General features: G+C 43.4%; 1 protein-coding gene across 1 annotated transcript in view; it reads right to left on the minus strand.

The window, feature by feature from the left end:
• Positions 1 to 24309, minus strand: part of DNAH3 (dynein axonemal heavy chain 3) — a 108588-nt gene that overhangs the window by 19280 nt on the left and 64999 nt on the right. The window contains exons 33-50 of the mRNA XM_044981127.1: positions 20185 to 20276; positions 19253 to 19472; positions 17840 to 17974; positions 16724 to 16835; positions 15805 to 16046; positions 15295 to 15395; positions 15095 to 15200; positions 13031 to 13160; positions 12294 to 12530; positions 11726 to 11829; positions 10355 to 10649; positions 9288 to 9467; positions 5816 to 5939; positions 5540 to 5696; positions 3594 to 3737; positions 2347 to 3013; positions 2094 to 2259; positions 109 to 325 (exon numbers count right to left, since the gene is read on the minus strand). Of these exons, the coding sequence (XP_044837062.1) occupies positions 109 to 325; positions 2094 to 2259; positions 2347 to 3013; positions 3594 to 3737; positions 5540 to 5696; positions 5816 to 5939; positions 9288 to 9467; positions 10355 to 10649; positions 11726 to 11829; positions 12294 to 12530; positions 13031 to 13160; positions 15095 to 15200; positions 15295 to 15395; positions 15805 to 16046; positions 16724 to 16835; positions 17840 to 17974; positions 19253 to 19472; positions 20185 to 20276 (3429 nt within the window). The remainder of the gene's footprint in view (positions 1 to 108; positions 326 to 2093; positions 2260 to 2346; positions 3014 to 3593; positions 3738 to 5539; positions 5697 to 5815; positions 5940 to 9287; positions 9468 to 10354; positions 10650 to 11725; positions 11830 to 12293; positions 12531 to 13030; positions 13161 to 15094; positions 15201 to 15294; positions 15396 to 15804; positions 16047 to 16723; positions 16836 to 17839; positions 17975 to 19252; positions 19473 to 20184; positions 20277 to 24309) is intronic.

The following is a 24309-nucleotide window of genomic DNA, read 5'->3' on the forward strand; positions in this document are numbered from 1 at the left end:
AACAGAGAATTAAACTTGCAACTCTTATTAGCATTAGCAGACGCTGTGTGCTAAATTAACCATATGCTATGTTAAAAAATATTCTTCAAGTTTTCTGTCTAAACTTACTTGTGAAGATGCAAATTCAAGTTTTTGAAGACCCACAAGATAACGATTTCTCATCATGTCAACTTCTTGCCTCTTGCTATTTAGTAGAGTCTTAAAGGTGAGAATCAGTTCCAGATAAGATGTTGGTGTTACATAGTTGTGTCTTCGCAGTGTGCTGTAATAGCTGACAGAGAGCTCTCTCACACTTTCTTGGAAATATTTGCACATTGACACAACCCTATGGAAAATCTTACATATTAATATGAATGAAAATATCTCTTTATATTAATCCTGGCAATTTTGGGTCCTACTAACTGTTTGGTTATTTCTATTAGCATCTAAAATAATGGAATCAAAGTTTGCTCTTGGTTACTCCAATGTAAATCCAAAATAACTACACAGAAGTCAATGAAATTATATTGGTGTTACTGAGAGCAAAATTTAGCCCATTATTTAAAATATACTGAGCTAAATTCTCTTCTCAGAGAGGATTTTAAGAGGCACTGAATATACATAGTTCACACTAAAGTCAAAGGGAGCTTCAGGTATTGAGCACCAATAAAAATTGGGCCATAAACCCACACAGACCCAAACTGACTATTGTCCTAGGGTGGCTCCCAACTGGGGTGCCCACCAGCATCTGGCAGCAGCATCACTGGTGTGCCTGCCCCAGTTTCCCCTTCAGTAGTTCCCAGAAATAGTCTAAGCAGTCTTTCTGAATATACACCTCTACCTCGATATAACGCTGTCCTCGGGAGCCAAAAAATCTTACCGCATTATAGGTGAAACCGCGTTCTATCAAACTTGCTTTGATCCACCGGAGTGCACAGCCCCGTCCCCCTGGAGCGCTGCTTTGCCGCGTTATATCCGAATTTGTGTTATATCGGGGCGCGTTATATCGGGGTAGAGGTGTATATAGCACTTGCAGGGTTAATTTCTTACAAAATACAGCCCTGTATGTATAAACCATAATAAACCGAGTCCCCAACAGTCTATCAGCATCCCACCTCATCTCAGTGTCTCCCATCATGCTTACCTCTCAGGTATTGCTCTGGCATCTCTCAGCAGACCTCACCCCAGCCTTCAACCCTCTCTGGCCCTGGCTCTCTGGCTCAGGAAGGTCAACAAAGTCTGCTGGCTTCCAGGCAATTCCTCCCTCTGCAGATTTCCCCCAGGCAACTCTCTGGCATAGGCAGATTTCCCCCAGGCAACTCTCTGGCATAGGTGCCGACTTTCTAAGTTTACCGGGGGTGCTCGACCCCTGCTTGCACCAGGCCCCACCCCCACTCCACCCCTTCCCCCAAGTCCCACCACTGGCTCTTCCCACCCTCGCCCCACCTCTTCCTATGGCCGCCATGCCTCTTCCCACCCTGTTCCACCCCTTTCCCCGAGCGCACCCTGCCCTTGCTCTGCCCCTCCCCCTGGCACCTCCTGCATGCCACCGAACAGCTGATCTGCAGTGGGCAGGAGACGCTGGGAGGGAGCGGGAGGAGCTGATCGGTGGGGCCACCAGTGGGTGCTGAACACCCGCTATTTTTTTCCCATGGGTGTTCCAGCACCGGAGCACTCATGGAGTCAGCACCTATGCTCTCTGGTTCTCCTTCTGTCTCTCCTCTGTTCCCAGGCAGCTCTCACCCAGGCCTTCCTGTCTTCTTTCAGAGACCCCTCAGGCAGCTCTCACCTGCCCTTTTCCTGACTGACTCCATCTGCACTCTAGGGCAATTCTGACTCACCAGGTCTATCTCCCTTTGGCTCTAGAGCCCAGGTGTTCTCTTTTAAGCCCCATCTATGGGTGAAATGACCAATCTTACAGGGCCAGTGTCATCCTGTGAAAACATCAGTGGAGTTGCACTCTTGTAACTAAGGGTATGTTGACACTTTGAGCTGAAGCTGATAACCACATCTTCAGCTGAAGCATCACATAGCTGTGATGTTATCCTTATATGATGCTTCAGCTGGAGATGTGATTATCAGCTTCAGAACCCTCTTGACAAATAAACACATACGCTTTTCTAATTTCATCTTCGAGTTCGACATCCTCCAAAAACTTGTTTGCAACCATTTCCAAAGCATCAGTGGGCCAGGTCTGGAACCAGTCAATGGTGCAGCAGTTTATCAGTGAAGGGAACATTCGTAGTCGATTCCGGAATGCATCTCCAATTGGACTCATTGCTGGAAAGAACGTATATTGTTCTTAAGTCCACCAACAGTTAAGAGGCAGAAAGATTTAGAATAAGACATTGTGTGTTATATACAGACCTAAGACAATATGTAAATTTTTCTTCACTCTTTCAATAAAGAAATTGTACATAGCAAGCGGAGTAGCCTCAATTTTCCTGCCTTCCGTCCTTGCTGCAGCCTGCATTTTCTCAACAATGTCAGCCTTCTCATCCGCTGCAAAGATATTAGGCACATCACCTGTATTTAAAAGCATGTTAACATCCTCCACAAATGACTCGTCCTTTATTTGATTGTCACAGAACAAAAAAGACAAATTTTTGTTACTGACGCCAGTCTGCAGCATAATTCGTTTCACATCCTCCTTCCATTCATTGTTGCCATAGGACTTCGTGATTTCAATCTGAAAAAGCTCAAAAGCATTCATGAAGGTGGCCAGCTTGGTAGCACTTTGTCGCCCACTCCCACCTATTCCCACCAAAAGCAAATGACCATTGTCTTGTTTCAGTACTCTGCATATCCTTGAGATATGCTCGATGGCAAACTTAAACATGACCAAGGACATTGGTGCCTTGCTGATATTGTTGTACTCATCAAGGTAATATTCCATCACAGTTGTCAGTTGTTTTAAGTCTGTGATTTCATCGTAAGCTTTTACATCACTGTCTGGTTTAAAGTAGTCTCCAAAGAAGAGGCTGCGGATATTATTATCGGTGATCTTGCCAGTAGGTGACAGATGACTCAGTACCTATGCAAAAGACAAGATTCAACTGATAATTCAGACTATTTTTTCTCTAAAGAAATACTCATCCATATCCACATAGTAGTAGGTCCTACACTACTGTGGAAATGCTATCTTCCAACTGTTCCAGTATATTATTTTAGACCACAAAAACCAAAACAATGTATGCTGAAATGTTGTTTTTCAGATATGCATACCTCAAAATATGGGCATTCTGCTTTCAATGTCCAGTATATGTCCAAGTTTCCAAAAAGCCTAATAATATACCCACAGCACGTATGGACCCTTCCAAATAGGCACAACTCAAATAACAGCATGACTAACTACCTCAGCCTCAATCCTGCCAGTTACTCATTCCAGGTGATCTCCTGCCCCTGGAGAGAGCCCCTCTGAAGTCAGGAGTCCACCTGCAAAAAGTAATTTGCAGGATGAGATCCCTAACTTGCATATTGAGGATGCACCAATGGAGACAGTTCAAATTGTTTTCTAATATTGCTACAGTATATCTGAAATGTTGAATTAGTTTAGTAAATTTGTCAGTCCCATCTACCTGCCCAAACTGTTCTCAGTGTATAAGCCAGTGTACCTTATCAACGCTCTGCTTGAAGTTGTTTGATGTTGTTTCTTTTACCATCTTAAAGAACATCTCCCTATCGTCATTGTCAATTAAGCGGTCATAGAAAACTCGATAAACTTCATGGATCCAAAGTCTGATCAGCTTATCCCCATCCTGTAAAAGTAGATATAAATGAATAGATCAACATTTAAAAGGCAGGACTTGTTTCATAACAAAGTAATCAGATCTCTATTTGAGGCCTGATCCACCTCTCACTAAAGTCAATGGGAGTATTTCAGTTGTGAGAGTGCAAGCAAATGGATCAACTGGCTTCCTCAATACATAATGATTGTGTCATATCTTTCCTGCCAATACAGTCTTGGCCTCTGCTCACAAAGCACTTAACTATTGTTACATCAAAGGTGTTTATCTTTGGGGCACTTTATGATGATTTTTTCATATTTTAGAATAATACCAGTGGCAATGAACAAAGGACATGTGACTCATGACATGGGTGTTTAGGAGCAATCCTTCCATAGAGCAATAAAGAATGGGGGTGAAATCCATGCCCCTCTGAAAGCGGTTTAGTCCTGAGTACATTCTCATCTCAAGGAATAAGGATTAACACGCATAACTCCCACCCCTGTAGTAACATTAATAAAGGTCCGCACTGACAAACCCCTCCTGCCTCAATAGGCCTGCCCCTGGCATGCCTGCTATATCAAAGCTGGCACAGAGATCCTCAGAGGACAGCTGCAGCTGTCTGCCTCAGTTCCTGCACTAGAGGAATTCTCCCCTGGATAGATCAAGGGTTTTTATGGCCACTTGTAGTAGGGCAGCAACCACGCTCTTAGAGAAAAGACTAGGCTGATTGGGGAAGCAGCCACAGCTGGGGCCACACCCCAATCAGGCCACAGCTGGCCCTATAAAAGGGCTGTGAGCCAGGGGCTAATGCAGTCTCTCTCTAGCTGTAGAGAGAGAAGGACCTGGCTGCCTGGGAGAGAAGGGGACCTGACTAGAGTAGTGCTGAGGAATAGGGCAAAGGAGCTGGGGAGCTCCAGCCTGGCAACTCCCCAGGCTGCAGGTCCTGTGCAAGGTCTACAGAGGTATAGCCTGGGGTTAGGCAAAGGCAGCAGGTCCAACACCCTCCTGTCAGTGATGAGTGGTCTGCTCCATTGAGCGGGGGCTAGGTGATGACTGGCAGTAGCCACTGAGGCAAGGTGGGGATAGGGGGTTGGGGGTTCCCCTGGGAGGGGAGACCCAGAGCAAGGGTACTATGGAGAGCAGAACCCCAGGGAAAGGGCCCCAGGGCCCAGGAGGGACATGGGGCTAGTGGCAGGCGAGACACCAGCCTGCAGAGGGTGCTCCAGGCTGGAAAAAAGCTAATTCCCAGGACGACCAGCAGGAGGCACTGCTGGTGGTGAGTCTCGCTTCACTACATCACTTTATGCCACTCCAACCCTTTTATCCAGTGTAAAGGGATGAGAATGTTCCCTAACTTGCTTAATAGCTTTGTTTGACTTTTTTATATTACATAGAAACTTCCATCATCAGCTAATAGCAAGATACATTTTTGGGGGCCAAGCCATTCAACCTCTTTGTGCATCAGTTCCCTCATCTGTAAAATGGGGATAATAATCCTTCTTTTCTCTCTTCTTCCTTTGTCTTGTCTATTTAGGTAACAAGTTCAGGGGCAGTGACTGTCTCCTACTATGGATATTATAGGGCCTAACACATCAGGGCCCTGATCTAACAGTTACTGTAATACAAGCAAATAAATAATAACAATATCTGAATATGTTTTCTTCATCAAGAGGGAGGAGGAAAGTGCACAGCAAAATATTCAGGCCCAATCCTGCTCTCAGTTATATGCGTGCAAACCTATTAAAATTACAGCGCATGTTAGTGAAGAGAATTTAGCTTTAATACTTTATTTGTTTAACTATCGTTTTATGAACAGTTAAACAGCAGCCTACTTGTAAATGGGTGTGTGGACACAACAGCACTCCTCTAACAACACGGGAGAAATCACGCAGATTAAAGACGTAATGGGATTTTGAAGGAGTTGGAAGAAAATTCTCGACAGCCATTTTATAAATAGCCATTGTAGCTTGGATTGTCATCTTGCCAAGCCTTAAAAAATAAATAAATAAAAAGAAGAGAAAGGTGAATTTAATTGTGAGGCATGCAAATGAAAGATCTGAGACAATATATTCTCTGTAAAATAGTCTCGGGAAACATATCACCATTACCTTGTAAATACAGCTTCAAATCCTTTGCTGAAATGCCAGTCAACAATCGAAGAGAAAATCTTGGTTAAAATGTCATCATCAAAAGCATTGATGGAAATAATATTCAAGTGTCGTGTGAAACGCCCTGTAATACACAGTGAACAACACAGTCATGTCCAGTATCGTACAACTTTCTTTCCACCTTACACCTACCATTTGTCTAGCAGTGACCGTCTTATTAGCAATAAAATCAAGCTGCAAAATTTGGATCTGGATCTGGTTCTGGGGTTTTCTTTCAGAAACATTTCTACATCTTAATAAAATGACAACATCACTAGGTGAGACTGATATGAAATTATAAACTGGGTTATAATTTGCTTCAGTACTGTGCATAGCTCTTAAAAGAATGTCAGTGTTTAACATGAAGGGCCTGATTCTCATTTAAACTAAGGCTGCTTTATACTGCTGTAACTCTGGGCTCAGATCGGTCCGCATGTTGTGGCACAGCATACTGGTACATCTCTCAAGCAGCAATATTGATCTCCTGAATCGAAGCTTTCATAAAAACAAAACAATACAAAAAAGTAATGCCTTGCCTACACTTAAAAGTTTTGCTGCTTTTAAGTATACTAGTACAATGAATGCAGGCCCATCCACCCCAGTGTAGACACAATTATATCTGTATAAAAGTGCTTATACTAGTACAACCTATTCCGGTTCTGCAAAGTGAAATAAACTGTAGCAGCATAGAGTACCTTACACCAGTATAACTGTGTCTTCACTAGAGCTTTCAGCAGCATACTAATGTCAGCAAAAAATTATACTCCTACTGGTGAAACTTTTCAAGTTTGTAGACCAGTCCTCAAACTCTAAGGCCTTGTCTTCTCTAAGAAAAAGGCTGTGACAATCAGGGTCCAGACACTCCAAGGGGAGACCAAAAGGCTTAAACCCCAAAAATGAGATATGTATACAGACCATGGTTATCAAAGGCACCAACTCCGTGGAGCACCCATGGAGAAAAATTAGCGGGTGCTCAACACCCACTAACAGCCAAGCTCCCCGGTCTCCTCCTTGCCCCCCAGAGCCTCTCCCCCTCCAGCAACCTCACTGATCACTCCTCCTCCTCCCTCCCAGTGCCTTCTGCCCGCCGCGAACAGCTGTTTTGCGGGGTGCAGGTCAGCTCCAGGAGGGAAGGGAAGGAACGGGGAGAGGGTGCACGAGGGGGTGGGAAGAGGCAGGGCAGGGGCAGAGGTGAGGCAGTGGCTTGGGGAAGGGGTGGAGTGGGGGTGGGGCCTGGTCGGACAGGGGTTAGGGGTCGAGAACCCACTGGGTAGAAAGGAAGTTGGTGCCTGTGATGGTTATGAATTTATATATTTGTGTCTATAGAAAACTGTGCTCATAAACAGTGGTGCAATTTCAGCTCTACCTCACAGTAGGGCAGTGAGCAGTCAGGCAGGTAGAGACACCTTACACAAACCTGGCTTCAAGTAAGTATCCATTGTCCAGCCCAGGAAAGGACAATGGTAGACTGTTGGGGTTAATGGAAAGACATGGATGCAACTCTACAATGAAAAGAACATTCCGGCTCGGAACATCAAGTCAGGAGGAAATATCCCCATTCTGAATTACCATGAGTCACCATGGACTGGAGAGGGCGGGGAAAAAGCCCTTTTCAAATCAGGCTTGGAACTGAGGTATTTCCTCCGGAATTTGGGAGACAGTCTCGAGGCAGAAGGCAATCTGTGAATGCTGGATCCCACCTATGGCTAGGGGGTACATTGTTTTAAGGCAATATGTGACTTTTATTAGAAAAGAGATTTTATCTAATATGAAAGTGCAAAGCCAGAGGTTGCGTCTCTATGTTTGGTTTCTGTGTAACTCATATACATTTGCTTTCCCCTTACTATTCCATCTTGGAATCTGCGGTTTTTCTATTAAATACACTTTTTGTATATTTTAATCCCAAACAGCTCTCTGGTGTACAAACTGTGTGGAGTGTGTATGCCAAAGTGAGTTGATAACTGGGGCACTAATTTCATGCCTTGAAGTTCAGAGTTGAGGAACCAGAGGGGAATGGTCACAGTGTCTGCTAATTAAGAATTCAGGGAGGATGTATCTGGGGAGACTCAGGACTTGAAAGGGCTGTTCGTGTCACTCTGTAAAGAGTAACTGGATTGGTCAGAGCCGGGATGAGACCTTGTGCTTGTGGGATCTGAACCATAGCCACACAGCACCAAGACCAGGCCAGGTTACAGGGCAGATGATGCCAGAACCCCTTGCTAGTCTGGGTGGACCCCAAAATATCACAAAGGCATGTTCTTACCTCATGGTAACTAAGGGTATACCTACACTTTGATCTGGGGATGTGATTCCCAGCTTGAGTAGACTTACTTGTGCTAGCTCTAATAGAGTTAGTGTGCTAAAAATAGAAGTATAGCAGTAGCAGCAGGCGTGGTGGGAAGGGCTAACTTCCCTCAGTACAAACCCAACATCTCTAATGGGCACACACTCAAGGCTGTTAGTCCTCTCACTATTTGCGCTGCCATGGCTACATTCTACTTCTAGTGCATTAGCTCAGTGAGGAGCTAGCACAAGTTTGTCTACTCAAGCTGGGAATCATACCCTCAAGTCGAAATGCGGACATACCCTGAGATGAGCTAAAATTCTGGTGCATGCAAGACAATCTGTAGTTTTCAAACAAGTTAGCAAGTTAAGATAAACCTTAGATTCACCCTAGTTTTCACCTTGACCTGGTAACATGTCCAAAAGCTACAAACTGCCTTGTCTACACTAGGATTTTACTGTGTTAGTCAGCATTTGTTATCTAACATATGATAAGAACATACCTGTTCCTAAGTGTTTGGTATTATTTTCAGGCTTTGTATCTTCTGTTGATTATTAAACCCACCCGGAGGAAACAGATGCGGATTAAACTTGAGTCATCATCAATCATCACCACTATCATCATCATCATTCTTCCCATACCATCAGGTGAGGCAGAAGTCAAACAACGTCAATCATCCTTATCCTGGGCTCATTTTTCCAGCTCCTTTATATTCAGATGTAATAATAAATGTGTGTATGTGGACTTTATTTGGAATGGCCCAGCTGGTGAATCTACACACTGGCTTACAATTTGAATACAAACACAGCACTTGCCTACACAAAGATTTAGCTACAGACTAACTGTCCATGTGGACAGTTCATTAGTGCACTTTAATCTAGTCCCATTTCAAAGAGGACTGGATCAAAGCACATTGAGAAACTGTTAATATGCATCATCAGGGTCCACATGGACAGTGATCCTGCAGCATGCTAGTGCAGGGTAGACTTATACCCCAGCTTGCCGCAAACTAATTATTCCAGTAGACAAGCTCAGAGTCTTCTATTTGAATAACATTAGGTAAGCCAGGCTTCCCTCTATAACCTCAGTCAATTAGACAATGGGTTGTTGTAGTGATGTATTTCTATATTATATTATATTATTTCCTACCTGTAATATCATTCCTTCCTCCACCAGGAGGGCCCATTGCTGAAACAATTAAGACATCTATGATATCAAGCCTGGTTGTATCCTTCTTGTCATACCAGTGACCATGATCAATCCACTGTCTAAGAAGCTCAATAGGTGGCTGGGCTCCGTACACCTCCTTTGCAGGCATGTTTAGGTCATCTAAAAAGAACGTTCATATCTTAAGAAATAAATCAAAGCACAGATACCTATTATTTCTCTTAACAAGGAAAAGGTTACCTTTCATTATTATTATTTCTCTTTGATGCAACAACTGAATCTAATGTAATTATACCATGCAGGGGTAATTTTTTTTTAAAGTTAAAGATATTGGTTTAATTTTGTTTGGCTGATGGGCTGTTTTTTTGTTTTGTGTTTACTTAAGATCACAAATTGCAAAATAAGGTACCAAACTGAACAGATTTAAAGTAAGGGAGAAAACCATCTTAAAGACAAGCACCACTTCAATGCAGTGGCACTGGACCACTTTTTACAATGGAGGGTGTTGAAAGCCAAAGGTCCCCAACTTTTTACCTCGCACCCTCTCCCCAGAGCTGGGGCCAGGACTGGAGTATGGCTCTGGGAGGTAGGGGGGAAGTGGACAGGGGTAAGGGGGCTGAGGCTGGGACCACAGCTGTGGGAGGGAGCAGAGTCCCAGGTGTGGGTCCTGTAGCCGGGAGCCTGGATGTCGGGCCAGGAGCAAAGCCCTGGACATAGATCCTGCATCTGGGACCCTGGGTGCGGGACCAGGAGTGGATTCCTGGGTGCGGGACCAGCAGCAGCGGGACCCTGGGTGCTGGGCCATCGGCTGGGACCTCATGCAAAACATAGGGGTGCTGTAGCACCCCCTACACCACTAGTTCTCACACCTGTGCTTCAATGTATGTAAATTTTCCAGCAGGGGACAATACTAATCCTTTCACAGATGCCTTTAAAGAAAAAAAAAAAGCAAGTAGCGTGGTAGTATATAATTACCAGATCAATGAAGCACTTAGTTCTCCTGAAGCCTGAATTTACACGAAGAAATAAGAACACACAAGTTGTCTTACCTACAAATATTACAGCTTTTTTCCCCACAGGAGGTCCAAATAGTCCCTTTCTTCTTCTGTCCAGCTTTGACATAATAATATCCTGGGTCTGGTTAGCTGAAGTTCTTGCAGAGAAGTTGATGCAGTTAGGGACGTATTTAAGCTTTGGAAGTTGCAGCAGAAAGCTGTTGGTAATCGCAGATTTTCCTGTGCCAGTGGGGCCCACAAACAGCAAGGGGATGTTATGTTCCACATATGTTTTTAGAAAAAAAGTTTGCCTGGCTGTTTCCATTGTTGGAATTATAAGCTCGGACACCTATTATATGGAAGATTAAAATACCATGTGGAAAACAAATATCTAACACTGTAATCAATACTGAGGTTTGAAATCAACTTACTGCAATGAGTTTATTGCCCAAAAAGGAGTTTTTAAAAATTACTTCTATATGTAAATAAAGGTTCTGACAAGTTTCTTGTAGATACTGTAAATGGTACGTAAGGAGCTGCTTTTGTTCTGTGTTTGTACAGCACCTAGCACAATGGAGCCTAAGTCATGCATGACTAGGGCTCCTAGGCATTGTGACAATTCAAAGCAAAAATGGGAGCATTGGATAATTCCTAATCTGGGGCTCAATTCTGCCCTTCACTGTGCAAAGGGAAGGGGTAAAATGTCACAGGGAGTCTCTTCTCCCCCCACATCAGTGGGGTAGCTATGTGCTGTGTACTTAAAAGTTATTTTTAAATGATAAAATAAAGATTCATCCTTCTTGTTTCCACATATGTCGTGTAGATGCTAGCTGTACTGATATCTAGCATGTCAATGAGGAATAGTGGTAATGAGGCAATGGTTAACAACATTTTGAACTTCTTAAAGATTTATAATAAATAATAATAATAATTGGAGATATACCTATCTCCTAGAACTGGAAGGGACCTTGAAAGGTCATCGAGTCCAGCCTCCCCATCCTAAGGAAGCTGTGAGTCAATTCAGGTAGAAGTGCTGATTAATTCATATTATATTACACTAGGTCTCAGCCTGAACACCCAAAAACAGACACCAAAAATCAGAGGCTACTTCTCGGTTAAGTGATTTGCCCAAGGTCATACAAGGATTCTGTAACAAAGCCAGGAATTGAGCCCAGATCTTTCACCACAAGATCATCCTTATGCTCCATATTTACCTTTTGTACTGAGATTTAAATATAGGTCTGACATCAGAACCAAGGTTTAAGTAGGGGAGAGCCCATACAGCTTAAGACATTCATAGTAAGCAGAAAGAAGTCATATATAAATTAATCAGAGCTACCAAATGTAACTGACTTGTAGTGCTGTCATTTCACAACATTGTTTTTATCACTGAGTTCTTTTCTATAATGAAAAAAAAAAGTTAACCTTTGCACCAGCAGGGATATTTTGCTCCTCCCTAGTGATGTAATCAGTCCATATGTTCCATTGCCCACTGGCTTGCTTGTGAAAATAGAAGTCATACACACTCCCTGTTAAACAAAACACAGACTATAGGAAAACTGACTGAATAGACAATCAAAATAATGTCATGTCCCTTTAGCCTCTAAAGTATTTCCCCCTAGTTCTTTCTAGTACAAGGGTAGAAATGATCAAATGAAAGAATTTTCCTGATTTGTCAGTTCTTCACATGGCCTGTGTGGCAATGAATGCCTCCTAAATACCACTGAATATCCTCTTCTCCCATTGAACCTCACTGTCAGGAAGTTGTTAGCTGCAACAGATTTCACCATTTAGGTCAATTTGGGGCACATGCTCCTCTTGTTTAGAGCAACAAAAAAGAGCTCCCCACTGTGTATCTTTCAGACCTGGCTGCAGGATTTCTGCAGCAAAGGAGAAGTGCCAGACACCCCAGTCTGTCCGGCAGTGCTAGACAGGATTTGGCAGGGTTTGTAAAGCAAGACTAAGCAATACAAATACAGTTATGTAGAAACACCTTTTTCTGGAAAGATATTGTTTTTGGTGAGCTTCACGCTTTTGGGGCGTGGGTTCTCATCATCCATTCCCATTAGCAAGTTACGGAAAAACAGATCAAATTTCTTTCTGCTGTCTGCATTGACGGTCCCACCGATTGTCCAAACCAATGCGAAAAGGAAAAGCCCCTGTAGCCATAAGATGATCTGCTGACTAGACATGGTTTCACCTTCTTCTTCACCCGATTTCCTTATTTCATCTAAAAAATGCATTCAAATCTTGGTTAAATGATCAAAATCTGCTTTCGTAAAAAAATCATTCTAAGCCAGATCCTAAGCATTGCCTTCAATGGCGCTACATCAATTTTCACCAAGTGAGACTCTGGCCCTGTTTTGATAGTGCAATATATTGTTTTCAATTAAAAATGAATGAGTGGGAAATATTTAAAGGAGTTCTAAATATTTTATTAGGATGCTAGCAAACAGCATGCCAAACATCTAAGGGCATGCCCACGGGGCCTTACTCAGGCCTGTAAAGTACTTTGAGATCCTGAGTTGAGAGGCGCGATACAAGGTGCAAAGGACTATTGTTATTACTAGGTCAGTGAAAAAGACCTATGGCATATGATCCACACCCCAAAACACTTGCTTCATTCAAAATGAAGTCTTCTAGCATTAAGTTGTCTCTAGTGGCCTGGATTTTCTATTGTTATGACGTATCAGGAAAAAATAAGAGGATGAAGCATTAAAAGATACTGACCAAGCAGACTGGTATAGAGTTTCATCATGCTATAGGTTAGATGGATAGCGGATGTCTGTACTATGATTTTGCAATGAAGGCGAACAAATTCCAAGCAAGGCTGGACTAGCCACATAAACATGTCATCAATCTGCAAGCAGAACAGGAAACAGTTTTAAAACAGTGTAGGAGTGGCATCATTTTCCTTACTTACCTAGTCCTGTATCAAAGGTTTATTTGACTTAGCTGTTCAATAAAAGTGGATCCTTAAGGCACCAATAATTCTGCCTGGGTTGGTGGAGGGGGAGATTGGGGAGTGGCCTTGACAAGGCACTATGGGAGTTGCCACAGAGCCATGGAACCTGCCTGCCAGTGGAAAGAAGCTGCTTTTGTCACAAGCAAATAAATGGTTTGGAATAGGAAGTTTGTTCTCCTCTTATTAAGCCAGACAGCAGAAGGACCTTTCCACCTTGGGGAGCTGTTACTCCACCCAGCCACAGGGACTAAATATGGGAAGATCGCATTTCACTGAGGTTTACAGGATAATCTGAGAGAATAAATCCAAGGCCTAGTAAGCATACAGCAGAAGGAACAAAGACCAGGGTTCCATCAGACCATTAAGGGCACTGGGGGGTAGTGCATAGTCACCTCATCCCATTGTGAAATGCCTTCTAGAGCTCCCTGGTATGCAGGGAGAGTGTGACCACTGCTGTAAGTGAAGCATCATCGCTTTCCCTCTATGGCAAGCCAGCTCTGCTGACTTATGCAGGGTGCAGGAAGTCATGGCCCAACCTCTCCTCTGCCTCTATCTTGGCCTTTTCCAAGGGTATTTCAGATAGTTTATAAAGGGACAGAGATTGCTTCTTAACCAACAGCAGGCAGCATTCCTCCATCCCTAAGCACTTTTCTGAATTTGGTCCCAACTCCTGTTTGCTCTTCCATTGAATAGTGAAGAAGGGGGCTGGCAGATCACAGAAAACTATGGCTTCATCCAGCTCTAGGCCCAACACAGAAAAGTGTGTTTGGCCTTTTAATGCCTGATCCTCCTCCCACTGAACTCAATGTTTAATGCTTAGATAACCTTCAGAACCTATTCCTGCAAACCCTCAGTCTCATTTGTAAGTGCACTACATGAACGTGAGCACCACTGATCCATCTGAGTTGTTCTACTCAGTAAGAACTACTCTAGTGAGTAAGGGTTTGCAAAAGAAGACCCTGAATGATAAGAATGTTATTAATATATGCATTTCTCATGCTAGGATCTGACTGCCCCAAACAGGTGAAGATGCATTTTTAATGCACATTTCTCACCCCCCTTCTCCTGGGCCTGGCTCACATAATCTCCACCTATCATGCACTAGGACTCTGTTAGTGATGTCTCAAACATCACTAAACCACATGTAATATTGGATATAATTTTCAAAAGTGGAATGGAGCCCAGGGGTTAGAGACTGCTAGGAGAGTGAGAAGGTTCTAGCAGAGAGTCCTGGAAGTTAGGACTGAGACTCTGACCAGGCAGGACCTGGGAGTGGCCTGCCAAAGCAGAAAAGATGACAGGCAGGAAGGCCTGGGAGGAGGAAGAGAAACCTTTGCCTTGTGTGGGCTTTTGGATAGAAAGATGGGAAACTGGGGAAAGTGAGGCAGACTGCCTGTGGAGCCCCTTGAGATTCAGGGTATGTCTTCATTGAGATCAGAGGTGTGACTGCAGCACATGTAGACGTACGCAAACTAGCTTTGTTCTGTTGCAGTCCATGGTAGCAAAAGTGGCAGCATAGAACGTACAAGCTCATCTGGGATGCTAGGCATGTACTTGGCCGGCTAGCCTGTGTTGCCTCCCATGCTACCACAGCTTCACTGGTATAGTTATTCAAGCTAGTTAGAGCAAAGCTAGTGTGGTTATGTCTACATGTGCTGCAGTCTGATTGCAATGTAGACATACCCTTTGTGTCCTGATTCACTGAGGTGCTTTTGAAAACATTACCCAATGTGCCTACCTGGAAGCCCATAGGACATACTAGGACACAGTGGGCAGATTACCTTTAAAGTAAAAGTTATAAGGCTGACATATAAAAAAAAGTCTCGCACCAGTTCTCTGTGCTCCTGTTGCAGATTTGGGGGCAGCGTGTCCATGTAGGAATCCTTCAGAGGCTTCCAACCTAACTGATTAGGATCCATATAGATCATACCACACCTGGAAAAGTAAGTAGTCATGGTGCAATAAGGTATCTGAAATGCATCAGGTACATTGTGTGAGGTAGTTCAAACTTTGGGTGTGTTACTGTTACCTGCTGACAGTTGCTGGAGATGCCTCCTCCAAGTCAGCTGGCTCGAAGATTAAACTCATTTTGGAACTCATCTGAATTATTTCCCCGCTCATTAAACACAGCTGGAAAGCAAACATGGCGTAAACATGGTTTAATCGTATCATAGCTGAACATTCACTTATAGCAGTGTTTGTCATAAAACCACTGAACAGCCATCCCATTTAGTGTCAGTTCTTATTCATTCATTCATTCATGTTCCCATAGTATGTGATATTTCTAGAATTCTGTCTTAGAGAGCCCTCCATTTGTTATTGCCAAGTCTTGCAGACTTGGGAGAAAATGAAGCATTAGCCAGCTCTTTATATATTCCACAATAAAAAGCAATCCTTTTTCTTTTAGCAATTTAAGATCATTATAATTCATGTATTTCAATTTACTTAAAAGGGTCAGATCACTAGCTGCAATAACCAAACAACTTCAATTAATTATGTGCATTCACACGCTAAAGTAACAGGCAAAAATGATGGCTACCTTCTTATTATCATCTAGCACAGTGTTCATGTTCTCTATCCAAACTGCATCCACTGGTCCATCAAATATAATCCACTTCCTGTCTTCTGTGGTTGAAGATGCTTGTTGTCTGAAGGTGTTTGCAAGGACTCCATCTGTCCATTCATGGCTCACAGGGTCAAAACACCCATACAGCTGTCCCATTGTAATAGCTTTGGGATTAATAATTCTGTACTCAACAGCAAACTCATCCATGGAATTTGCTAGGTAGGAATTAAAAATAGATTACATTGATTAGCTAGATAGAAGGCAAAAGTTCTTTAAAAATATTTTTAACTAATGAAGTTTGGAAGTGGAACATTCCTGATAGAATCCCAGTGTAGCCACCCAATAGACCTTACATGTGGAAGCTACCTAGCAGTAAGTAACAACCTCCTTTACTTACACATAGAGTTTATTGCTGCACAAGGCAGGTCCAGAGTGTTGTGTGCAAAAGCACAAGGTAAAAAATGAGGAACAGGACAGAAGCACAATGGAAACTGATTGTGCATTAATGAGAGAGCTTCACAAAATCTCTCCCAGGGAATAGATCTGTTGAGCAAAGAGGTGCCATTTTTGCAGTCATTTTCCAGAGAAGTACCATACATTAAGAGATTTGTTTGATGCGACTATTGCTGCTAGTTTTGCATGACTACTGTGCACAAATATACTGCTTAACAAAACATGTAACTGACTTTTTTGCATATTTGTGTGATCAGTTTAAAAGAATGATATTTCTGACTGAGTTTTTCCAATCTTATTCCTGCATATCCAAATTCTCTTCTATTCTGCAACCCATTAACAGCAGAATTAGCAACCTGAACTTATATTTGTACAGCAAATTCATTGGTCATAGAATTCATTTCTTATGAGAAGTCTTCAGTAGGCTTTTTCGTTTTACCTGTGTACAAATCACCAAGGGCTGCGGCTAGCACTTTGTAAGCACAGGTCTTTCCACCCAAAGCATCTCCAACAATCATGTATCCATGGCGCACCAGCATCATTTCATAAATCTGTATTAGTGACATGAGTTTTATACTTAAATATATTAAAGAACGGAATGTAATGTGTGTGAAACTACGTCTCTCTTGCACTCCTACATTGTGTGAAAGAGCAGATCAGCCAATCTAGACACAAAACACCTGCCCTTAAGGATCCTAAGGCCAAACTCAGACGTGAGTCTAAGACAGCATAATTACACTTCCTGCCTCCTCAGAGTGTAAATTACTCCAACCCAGGCCTTGTTTTCATTAGAAATTTGCACTGGTTTAACTTAAATTTGTTTTTAAACTGATTTAAACTAGTGCAACCCCCTGGTAGACATTCTTATTTTAGCTTAAGAGGGCCTTTTTTTAGTTTAGCTTTATCCAATTGCTAACTGACTCAAGCTACACCAAAATAAGTCTGGTTTAAACCAGAACAAGAGTGTCCACCAAACTGTTTGTACCTGTTTAACTAACTTGGTTTCAAATCAGCAAAAGCAACTAATAAAAGGGTGAAAGTTAAAGCAGTGGGAGTAATAAAAGCACAACACATGAGTGGTGGTAATAACAGTACCGAGATCTCAAAACACTTTACAAAGATAGTCAGTATCATTATTGCCATTTTACAGATGGGGAAACTGAGGTATAGAGTGATGAACTGACTTGCTCAAGGTCACTCAGCAGTCAGTAGCAGAGCCAGGAACAGAACATAGGTCTTATGAGTCTTAGTCCAGTGCTCTCAGTGCTAAGGCACATTGGCTCCTCTAGTAAGACTGAACTTCATTTGCTGGCTCCAGTCATGTGACCTGAGACATGGAAGGGGGCAATATCTACTGACCAACTCATACTTACTGTTATAGAGAATGGAGTTTTTTTCTGGCATATCAATGTCTGTACATTTTGTGGTTTTCACTTTGTATAGATAAGCTTTCTGTAATGCTCTGCTAGCTACTAATTTAGGCCCTGATTCAGCCAGGTACTTTAATGGTTTATATTATCTTTATTCAGATGTGATGAATATTTTCTTTAAATACCTGAATAATTTTTCCAATAAACCAAGGAACTGGTTGAAGATTCATTTTTGTAATATTGTCAGTCAGTGCCTGCACAAACAGCCCATAGTCTGGTTTAGGAAGAATCACTCCAGGAAACAGATCAGATATGATACCCTGTTAATGAAAAAAACAGGATACTATTAAAAAGACCAGATCTCCATTTTGCTAGGCACCATACAGACTAACAAAAACAAAGGCAGAACTTATGAGTGTTAAGAAATATATAGAAAATGGTAGGAAATAGGACTTTAAGGGGGAATGTATTCAGCTGGACTGAGTCCTAATTTACAGGCACTAATTGCGCCCACATTTTTGGACCTGCAAAATTAACTGCAGGTGCAAACCTCAGTAGCTGGGCCTTTAATTGACTCACTTGTACCCACAATCAGATAGAGCTGAAGGCACTCTGTTTTGCACTCACAAATGAATGAATGTCACAAATGATACAGGCATGAATTGCTCCTGCAAAACAAACGTAAAACTGCTGAAAATCTGCCTTTAAATGTACTGAGGGAGGGGAGAGATTAAATGACTAATGGGGAGATCTGTGTTCTTTTACTTCACAGCAGTGACTTTTTTTCAAAAGTCCAGATCTTAGGTCTTTATAATTAATACAGATGGCTTTGAAGCCTGATACATTGATTATCCTCCTTCTATGGAAGCATAACATTAGCAACAACATCATGGTTTTCACTCTGACTTTCAAAGAAAATATTTTCTATTGCTTGCAATTTAACTTTCCCCAACTCCTTCACAGGCTGGCCTACACTTAAAAGTTAGGTCGATGTAGCTACATTGGTCAGCGGTGTGAAAAATCCACACACCCGAGTGCCACAGCCATGCTGACTTAACCCCCAGCAGAGATGCAACTATATTGATGGAAGAATGCTTCCATCGACATAGCTACTGTACCTAAGGAAGGCGGTGTTCCTACAGTGGGGAAAAAACCTTTCCGTTGGTGTAGACTACGCCCTGTCTACACTACAGGGTTATGCTGACATAGCTACAGAAACTTAGCAATGCCTATATAGTCTCCATAGTGTAGACACATCCTTATATACAAAATTAGCAAAGAATGGTTTTCATTGGCATGAGTTAATGGAGTTACAAGAGATCATGTCAATGGCATGCAACATATCATAAGGTAACTCAAAAGGTAACGCCTATCATTGCTATAAGTTCATTTTTCAAAACAATACTAAGAGCCAAATTATGCCCACAATTAGACTGGTGCAACCCCACTGACTTCAGTAGTAATGATGAAAGAATTTGGACAAAACTGTTTTAAATTAAACAATGGTCTGTTTTCTTAGTTTATCATGGCAGTCCCATCTATCTGTCTTTCTAGGTTCTTATAACTTAGTATTTTAATGCAACTACCTGTTATCTTACCTGAAAGAGAGGAACATCTTGTGCCAAGAATTTAGCTAAGTTAACATCCAGCAGAGCTCGAAGTAACAATACACTTTCATCTTCTTCTGGGTACTTTAGTTTTAAGTTTCCTGCTGCTGTCAGGACAGATTTAACAGCACGCATTCCATAGTCATAGTGATGCTGAGATGATAACTGCTCAGAGCAAAGACGGTACGTCGCAACAATTTTCTGGGCAAGACTATGGATGTTAAAATATGGTGTGTGAAATGCAAATATAATGCCAAATATCTCCGATATTTGCATATTTAAAACCCAGATCTTTGAAGTAAATGGAGTGATGTCAGTTTACATCTGAGGACATGCCTCAAAATGTATAGAACTCTAAATGACAGATTTCTCCATTGTTTTGGGTTTTGTAAAACAGTAACAGCTCAAATGCTGTTTCCCTGTTCACGTGCCTCAAACATATATAAAACTTCATTCACACAGAGTGACAATTCACCTCTGTGCCAAGTTCCAGAAGAAGGTTTACGCACTACTTATGGAGGCTTAAGTAAGCCTTAAGTAAAGTGTAACCTTGTGCTTCCCTCCACCTACGGGTACATTTCACCTATGGTAGCCAAGGTACATATCAAAGGTTTGTTGTGTGCTTTTGTTGTTTTACAAACTTGAATCAATTAATATCATGCAGCTCTTTTGAGATGGATTATCAGGAAATACCCATTAAGGTGTTCATTTTCAAAGCAATGCATATGGATTTAATCACGTGATTTTAACTGAACAGAACAGTTGCCTGGATAAATATTTACACAACACTTGGAAAATTTAGTCCAAATTATCAGTAGAAACAACACCACACATATTCCCCACCCTCCGCCCCACACACAGAGTGGTTAGCCTCCTGAGGAATTTCAGACCCAGCTGTAAGTGGAAAATTGAATATGACTCACCTTCTAGAATCAAGAAATCCCATTGAATAAAGTGAAATTTCACCAATCAAAGCATAATCTGGAACCATCATGGCAACTGTTCGGAATAGTGCCTATGGGAGAAAAAATTAACATCTAAAAGAACGCAGACCCAAGAATAGAGAATAAAGCAATAACTTGAATTAGTTTTATAGGTGTAGTGTTCCTCTGTAAATTCACAGACTTTTGTCATTTGCCTTCCATGCTGTCATAAACAGATAGTTAAGGGTTAATGTCTCTTTTACCTGTAAAGGGTTAAGAAGCTCAGTAAACCTGGCTGACACCTGACCAGAGGACCAATGAAGGGACAAGATACTTTCAAATCTTGTTGGAGGGAAGTCTTTGTTTGTGTTCTTTGTTTGGGGGTTGTTCGCTCTCGGGACATGAGAGGGACCAGACGTCCATACAGGCTCTCCAAATCTTTCTAAATCAGTCTCATGTTTTAAATTTGTAAGTACCCAGTCAGGAAGCGTGTTAGTCTTATGTTTGTTTTCTCAACCTGTAAATGTTTCTTTTGCTGGAAGGATTTTTTTACCTCTGTTTGCTGTAACTTTGAAACTTAGAAGGGGGAAGGAAGTCCCTCTAGGTTATATGAACTGAATACCCTGTAAACATTTTTCCATCCTGATTTTACAGAGATAAATTTTACTTTTTTTCTTTTTCTTTAATTAAAAGCTTTCTTTTTAAGAACCTGATTAATTTTTCTTTGTTTTAAGATCTAGGAAATTGGGTCTGGGCTCACCAGGAATTGGGGGGCGGGAAGGAGGGGGGATAGTGAATTCCTCTTTGTTTTTTTTTAGATCCAAGGAGTTGGGATCAGTGTAGCCTCTCAGGGTAACCAAGGGAGGAAAAGTCTGGGAAGGGAAAGGTGGGGGAATGGTTTATTTCCCCTTGTGTTAAGACCAAGGGGTTTGTGTCTTGGGTTCCCCAGGGAAGTTTGGGGGGAATGAAAAGTGTACCAAAACACTATATTTTTAGTTGGTGGCAGCGCTATCAGATCTAAGCTAGGAATTAAGCTTAGAATGGTACATGCAGGTCCCCACCTTTTGGACGCTAAAGTTCAGAGTGGGGAACAAACCTATGACACATGCATATGACTTTAGGAATCAAACTGAGGTCAGGGGGAGTCCGTTATTATCGTTATTCTTGATTATTTGCATTATGGTATTGCCAAAAGGCTTTAACCAAGACCAGATCTCCATTTTGCTAGGCACCATACAGACACAGCAAGAGACATTCACTACTCTGAAAATTTCACGATCTAAATAGATAAGACAAAGGAAGTATTATTACCCCATTTTACATATGGGCAAACTGACACATGGAGGAGAGATTGTATGCGGTGTAGTTGTAGCTGTGTCGTGAGCAGGACCGGTGTAATCACTAGGCGAACTAGGCGGCCGCCTAGGGCGCCAAGTTTTGGGGGTGCCGAAAAGTGATGTCCAACATTTTTTTTTTTTACACAACAGTGGAGTCACATCTTATGCAGGGATTAGGTTCTAAGGCAGGGGTCGGCAACCTTTCAGAAGTGCTGTGCCGAGTCTTCATTTATTCACTCTAATTTAAGGTTTCACGTGCCAGTAATAAATTTTAACGTCTTTAGACGGTCTCTTTCTCCAAGTCTATAATATATAACTAAACTATTGTTGTATGTAAAGTAAATAAGGTTTTTAAAATGTTTAAGAAGCTTCATTTAAAATTACATTAAAATGCAGAGCCCACCAGACCGGTGGCCAGGACCCAGGCAGTGGGGGTGCCACTGAAAGTCAGCTCGCGTGCTGCCTTCGGCACACGTGCCATAGGTTGCCTACCCCTGTTCTAAGGTCAACGCGTAAGTGGAAAATCGCATATAGTGAAAAGTACCATAAAGTACAGTACACACAGTATACACAGTATACGCGGTATACACTAGAACAGTGGTCCGCAACCTACAGTTTGGCATGCGAGACGATTTTTTTTTTTAATGGCAGGCTGTGGATCCCAGTTGCCACTGAGCCTGTTGCCGGCCTGTGGTTCCGTTCACTCAGCCGGCAGCGGGCTGAGTGGGGCCAGCAGCGGGCTGAGCAGGCCGGTGGCCAGGACCCCGGCTGCCAGGACCGGCGGATGGACCACCCCCCAGACCGGCAGCAGGCTCAGCCCACTGCCAGTCTGGGGTTCCGTCCACTGGCTCCTGCCAGCCGGGGTCCCAGCCACCGGCCCTACTCAGCCCACTGCCAGCCAGGGTTCCAGCCGGCGGCTCCGCTCAGCCTCCTGCCAGCCAGGGTCCCAGCCGCCAGCCCTGCTCAGCCCGCTGCCAGCCAGGGTCCCAGCCGGTGGCTCCGCTCAGCCTCCTGCCAGCCTGGGTGAACAGTCTGGGGTTCCGTTCACCCAGGCTGGCAGGAGGCTGAGCAGAGCCAGTGGCTGGGACCCTGACTGGCAGCAGGCTGAGGTCCCAGCCGCCACCCTGCTCAGCCCACTGCAGGTCTGTCTAAGCAGCTGTCAGCCCTTTGCCAGTCGGGGTCTCAGCTGCCATCCCCGCTCAGCCTCCTGCCAGCCTGGGCTAATGGAACCCCAGACCATCAGCAGGCTGAGTGGGGCCAGCAGTCTGGGGTTCCATCCACTGGTTCCTGGCAGCTGGGATCCCAGCCACTGGCCCTGCTCAGCCTGCTGCTGGCCCCTCTCAGCCAGCTGCCGGCTGAATGAATGGAACCCCAGACCGGCAACAGGCTCAGAGGTGGTCGGGACCCACAGCCTGCCATTAAAAAAAAAATTGGCTCGTGTGTCACCTTTGGCATGCGTGCCGTAGGTTGAGGACCCCTGTTCTAGTGTATACCGTGTATACTGTATATACTACGTGTACTGTACTTTATGGTAATTTTTACTATATGCGATTTTCCTCTTACGCACTGACCTTAGACCCTAACCCCCACGTAAGATGTGACTCCACTGTATTCATTTTTTAAAGTTTATAATAAGCGATGCTCCGAAGGGGGTGGAGGGAGGAGGCGCAAGTTGGAAGTTTCGCCTAGCGCGCAAAATATCCTTGCAGCGGCCCTGGTATTATATTACTTAACCAAGGTCACACAGGGAATCTATGGCAAAGCTGGGAATTGAACTCAGATTTCCTGAGTCCCAGTCCAGTGCCTACAACTATTTTCCTTACTGATACAAGAACATTTGTTATACTTTGAGGCTGAGATTTGCAAAACTGTTTAGGGGATTTTAATTATAATTAATTTTAATGAGAATTGGGCATCCAAATCCCTCGGGTAGTCTGAAGACTGCAACCTGAATTGTCATTGTACTCCACAATAGAAGGTTTTAAGCAGGCAGTTTATCTGTGACAAGTAGAATCTGACTCTCAGTAGATTTTCCAGTTTTAACTAAATATTTCAAATATTAAATAACCTACAGGTAAAATGAATGTCACAACTTTTTTATTCCCAAAACCAAGTCAAAAGCTCTGCATTTCTCCTGTAACAGCTGCCATCATTTGCACCTATAACAGACCAAGAAACTACATTTCTTGTGCTGTTTATGGTTTTAGGTTTCAGAGTGGTAGCCGCGTTAGTCTGTTAGCAAAAACAACGAGGAGTCCTTGTGGCACCTTAGAGACTAACAAATTTATTTGGTCATAAGCTTTAGTGAGATGCCTGTGATCATAGGCCGTGGGTATAACTGCCCAGGCACTGCCGCTTACCCGCCGCCAGACACCTGGACTGCGGTGGCCCCATCCCTTCCCCGAGGCCCCCACTGTCTGCTCCTGCTGCTTGCCTGCCTGCCTGCCATATCTCCTCTACTCTATCCCCACTCCAAAGGTCCCTGCTGCTCACTCTGTCCCTCCTCCTCAGGGATGGGGGAGTGAGGAGGGATGCAGAGAGCCAGCAGCAAGTGGGGGAGTGAGGAGGCTTGGCCGGGTGCTGGGGCTGGCGGCTGAGCCTTCAGGGGCGGGAGGGTCTGGAGTTCGGCGGGCTGGCCCAGCACTGGCAGTGGGGGCCACTGGCTTGGCCAGGAGAGGGCCTTCAGGGGTTGGAGGGCCAGCAGCTCAGCTGGGGGGCTGTTGGGGGGATGGTGGCTCAGCCTGGTGCTGGGGCTGGCCTGGTGCCTAGGGGGAGCCAGTGGCTTGGA

Source organism: Mauremys mutica, chromosome 11 (assembly GCF_020497125.1).
Source record: "Mauremys mutica isolate MM-2020 ecotype Southern chromosome 11, ASM2049712v1, whole genome shotgun sequence".
Taxonomy (NCBI): domain Eukaryota; kingdom Metazoa; phylum Chordata; order Testudines; family Geoemydidae; genus Mauremys; species Mauremys mutica.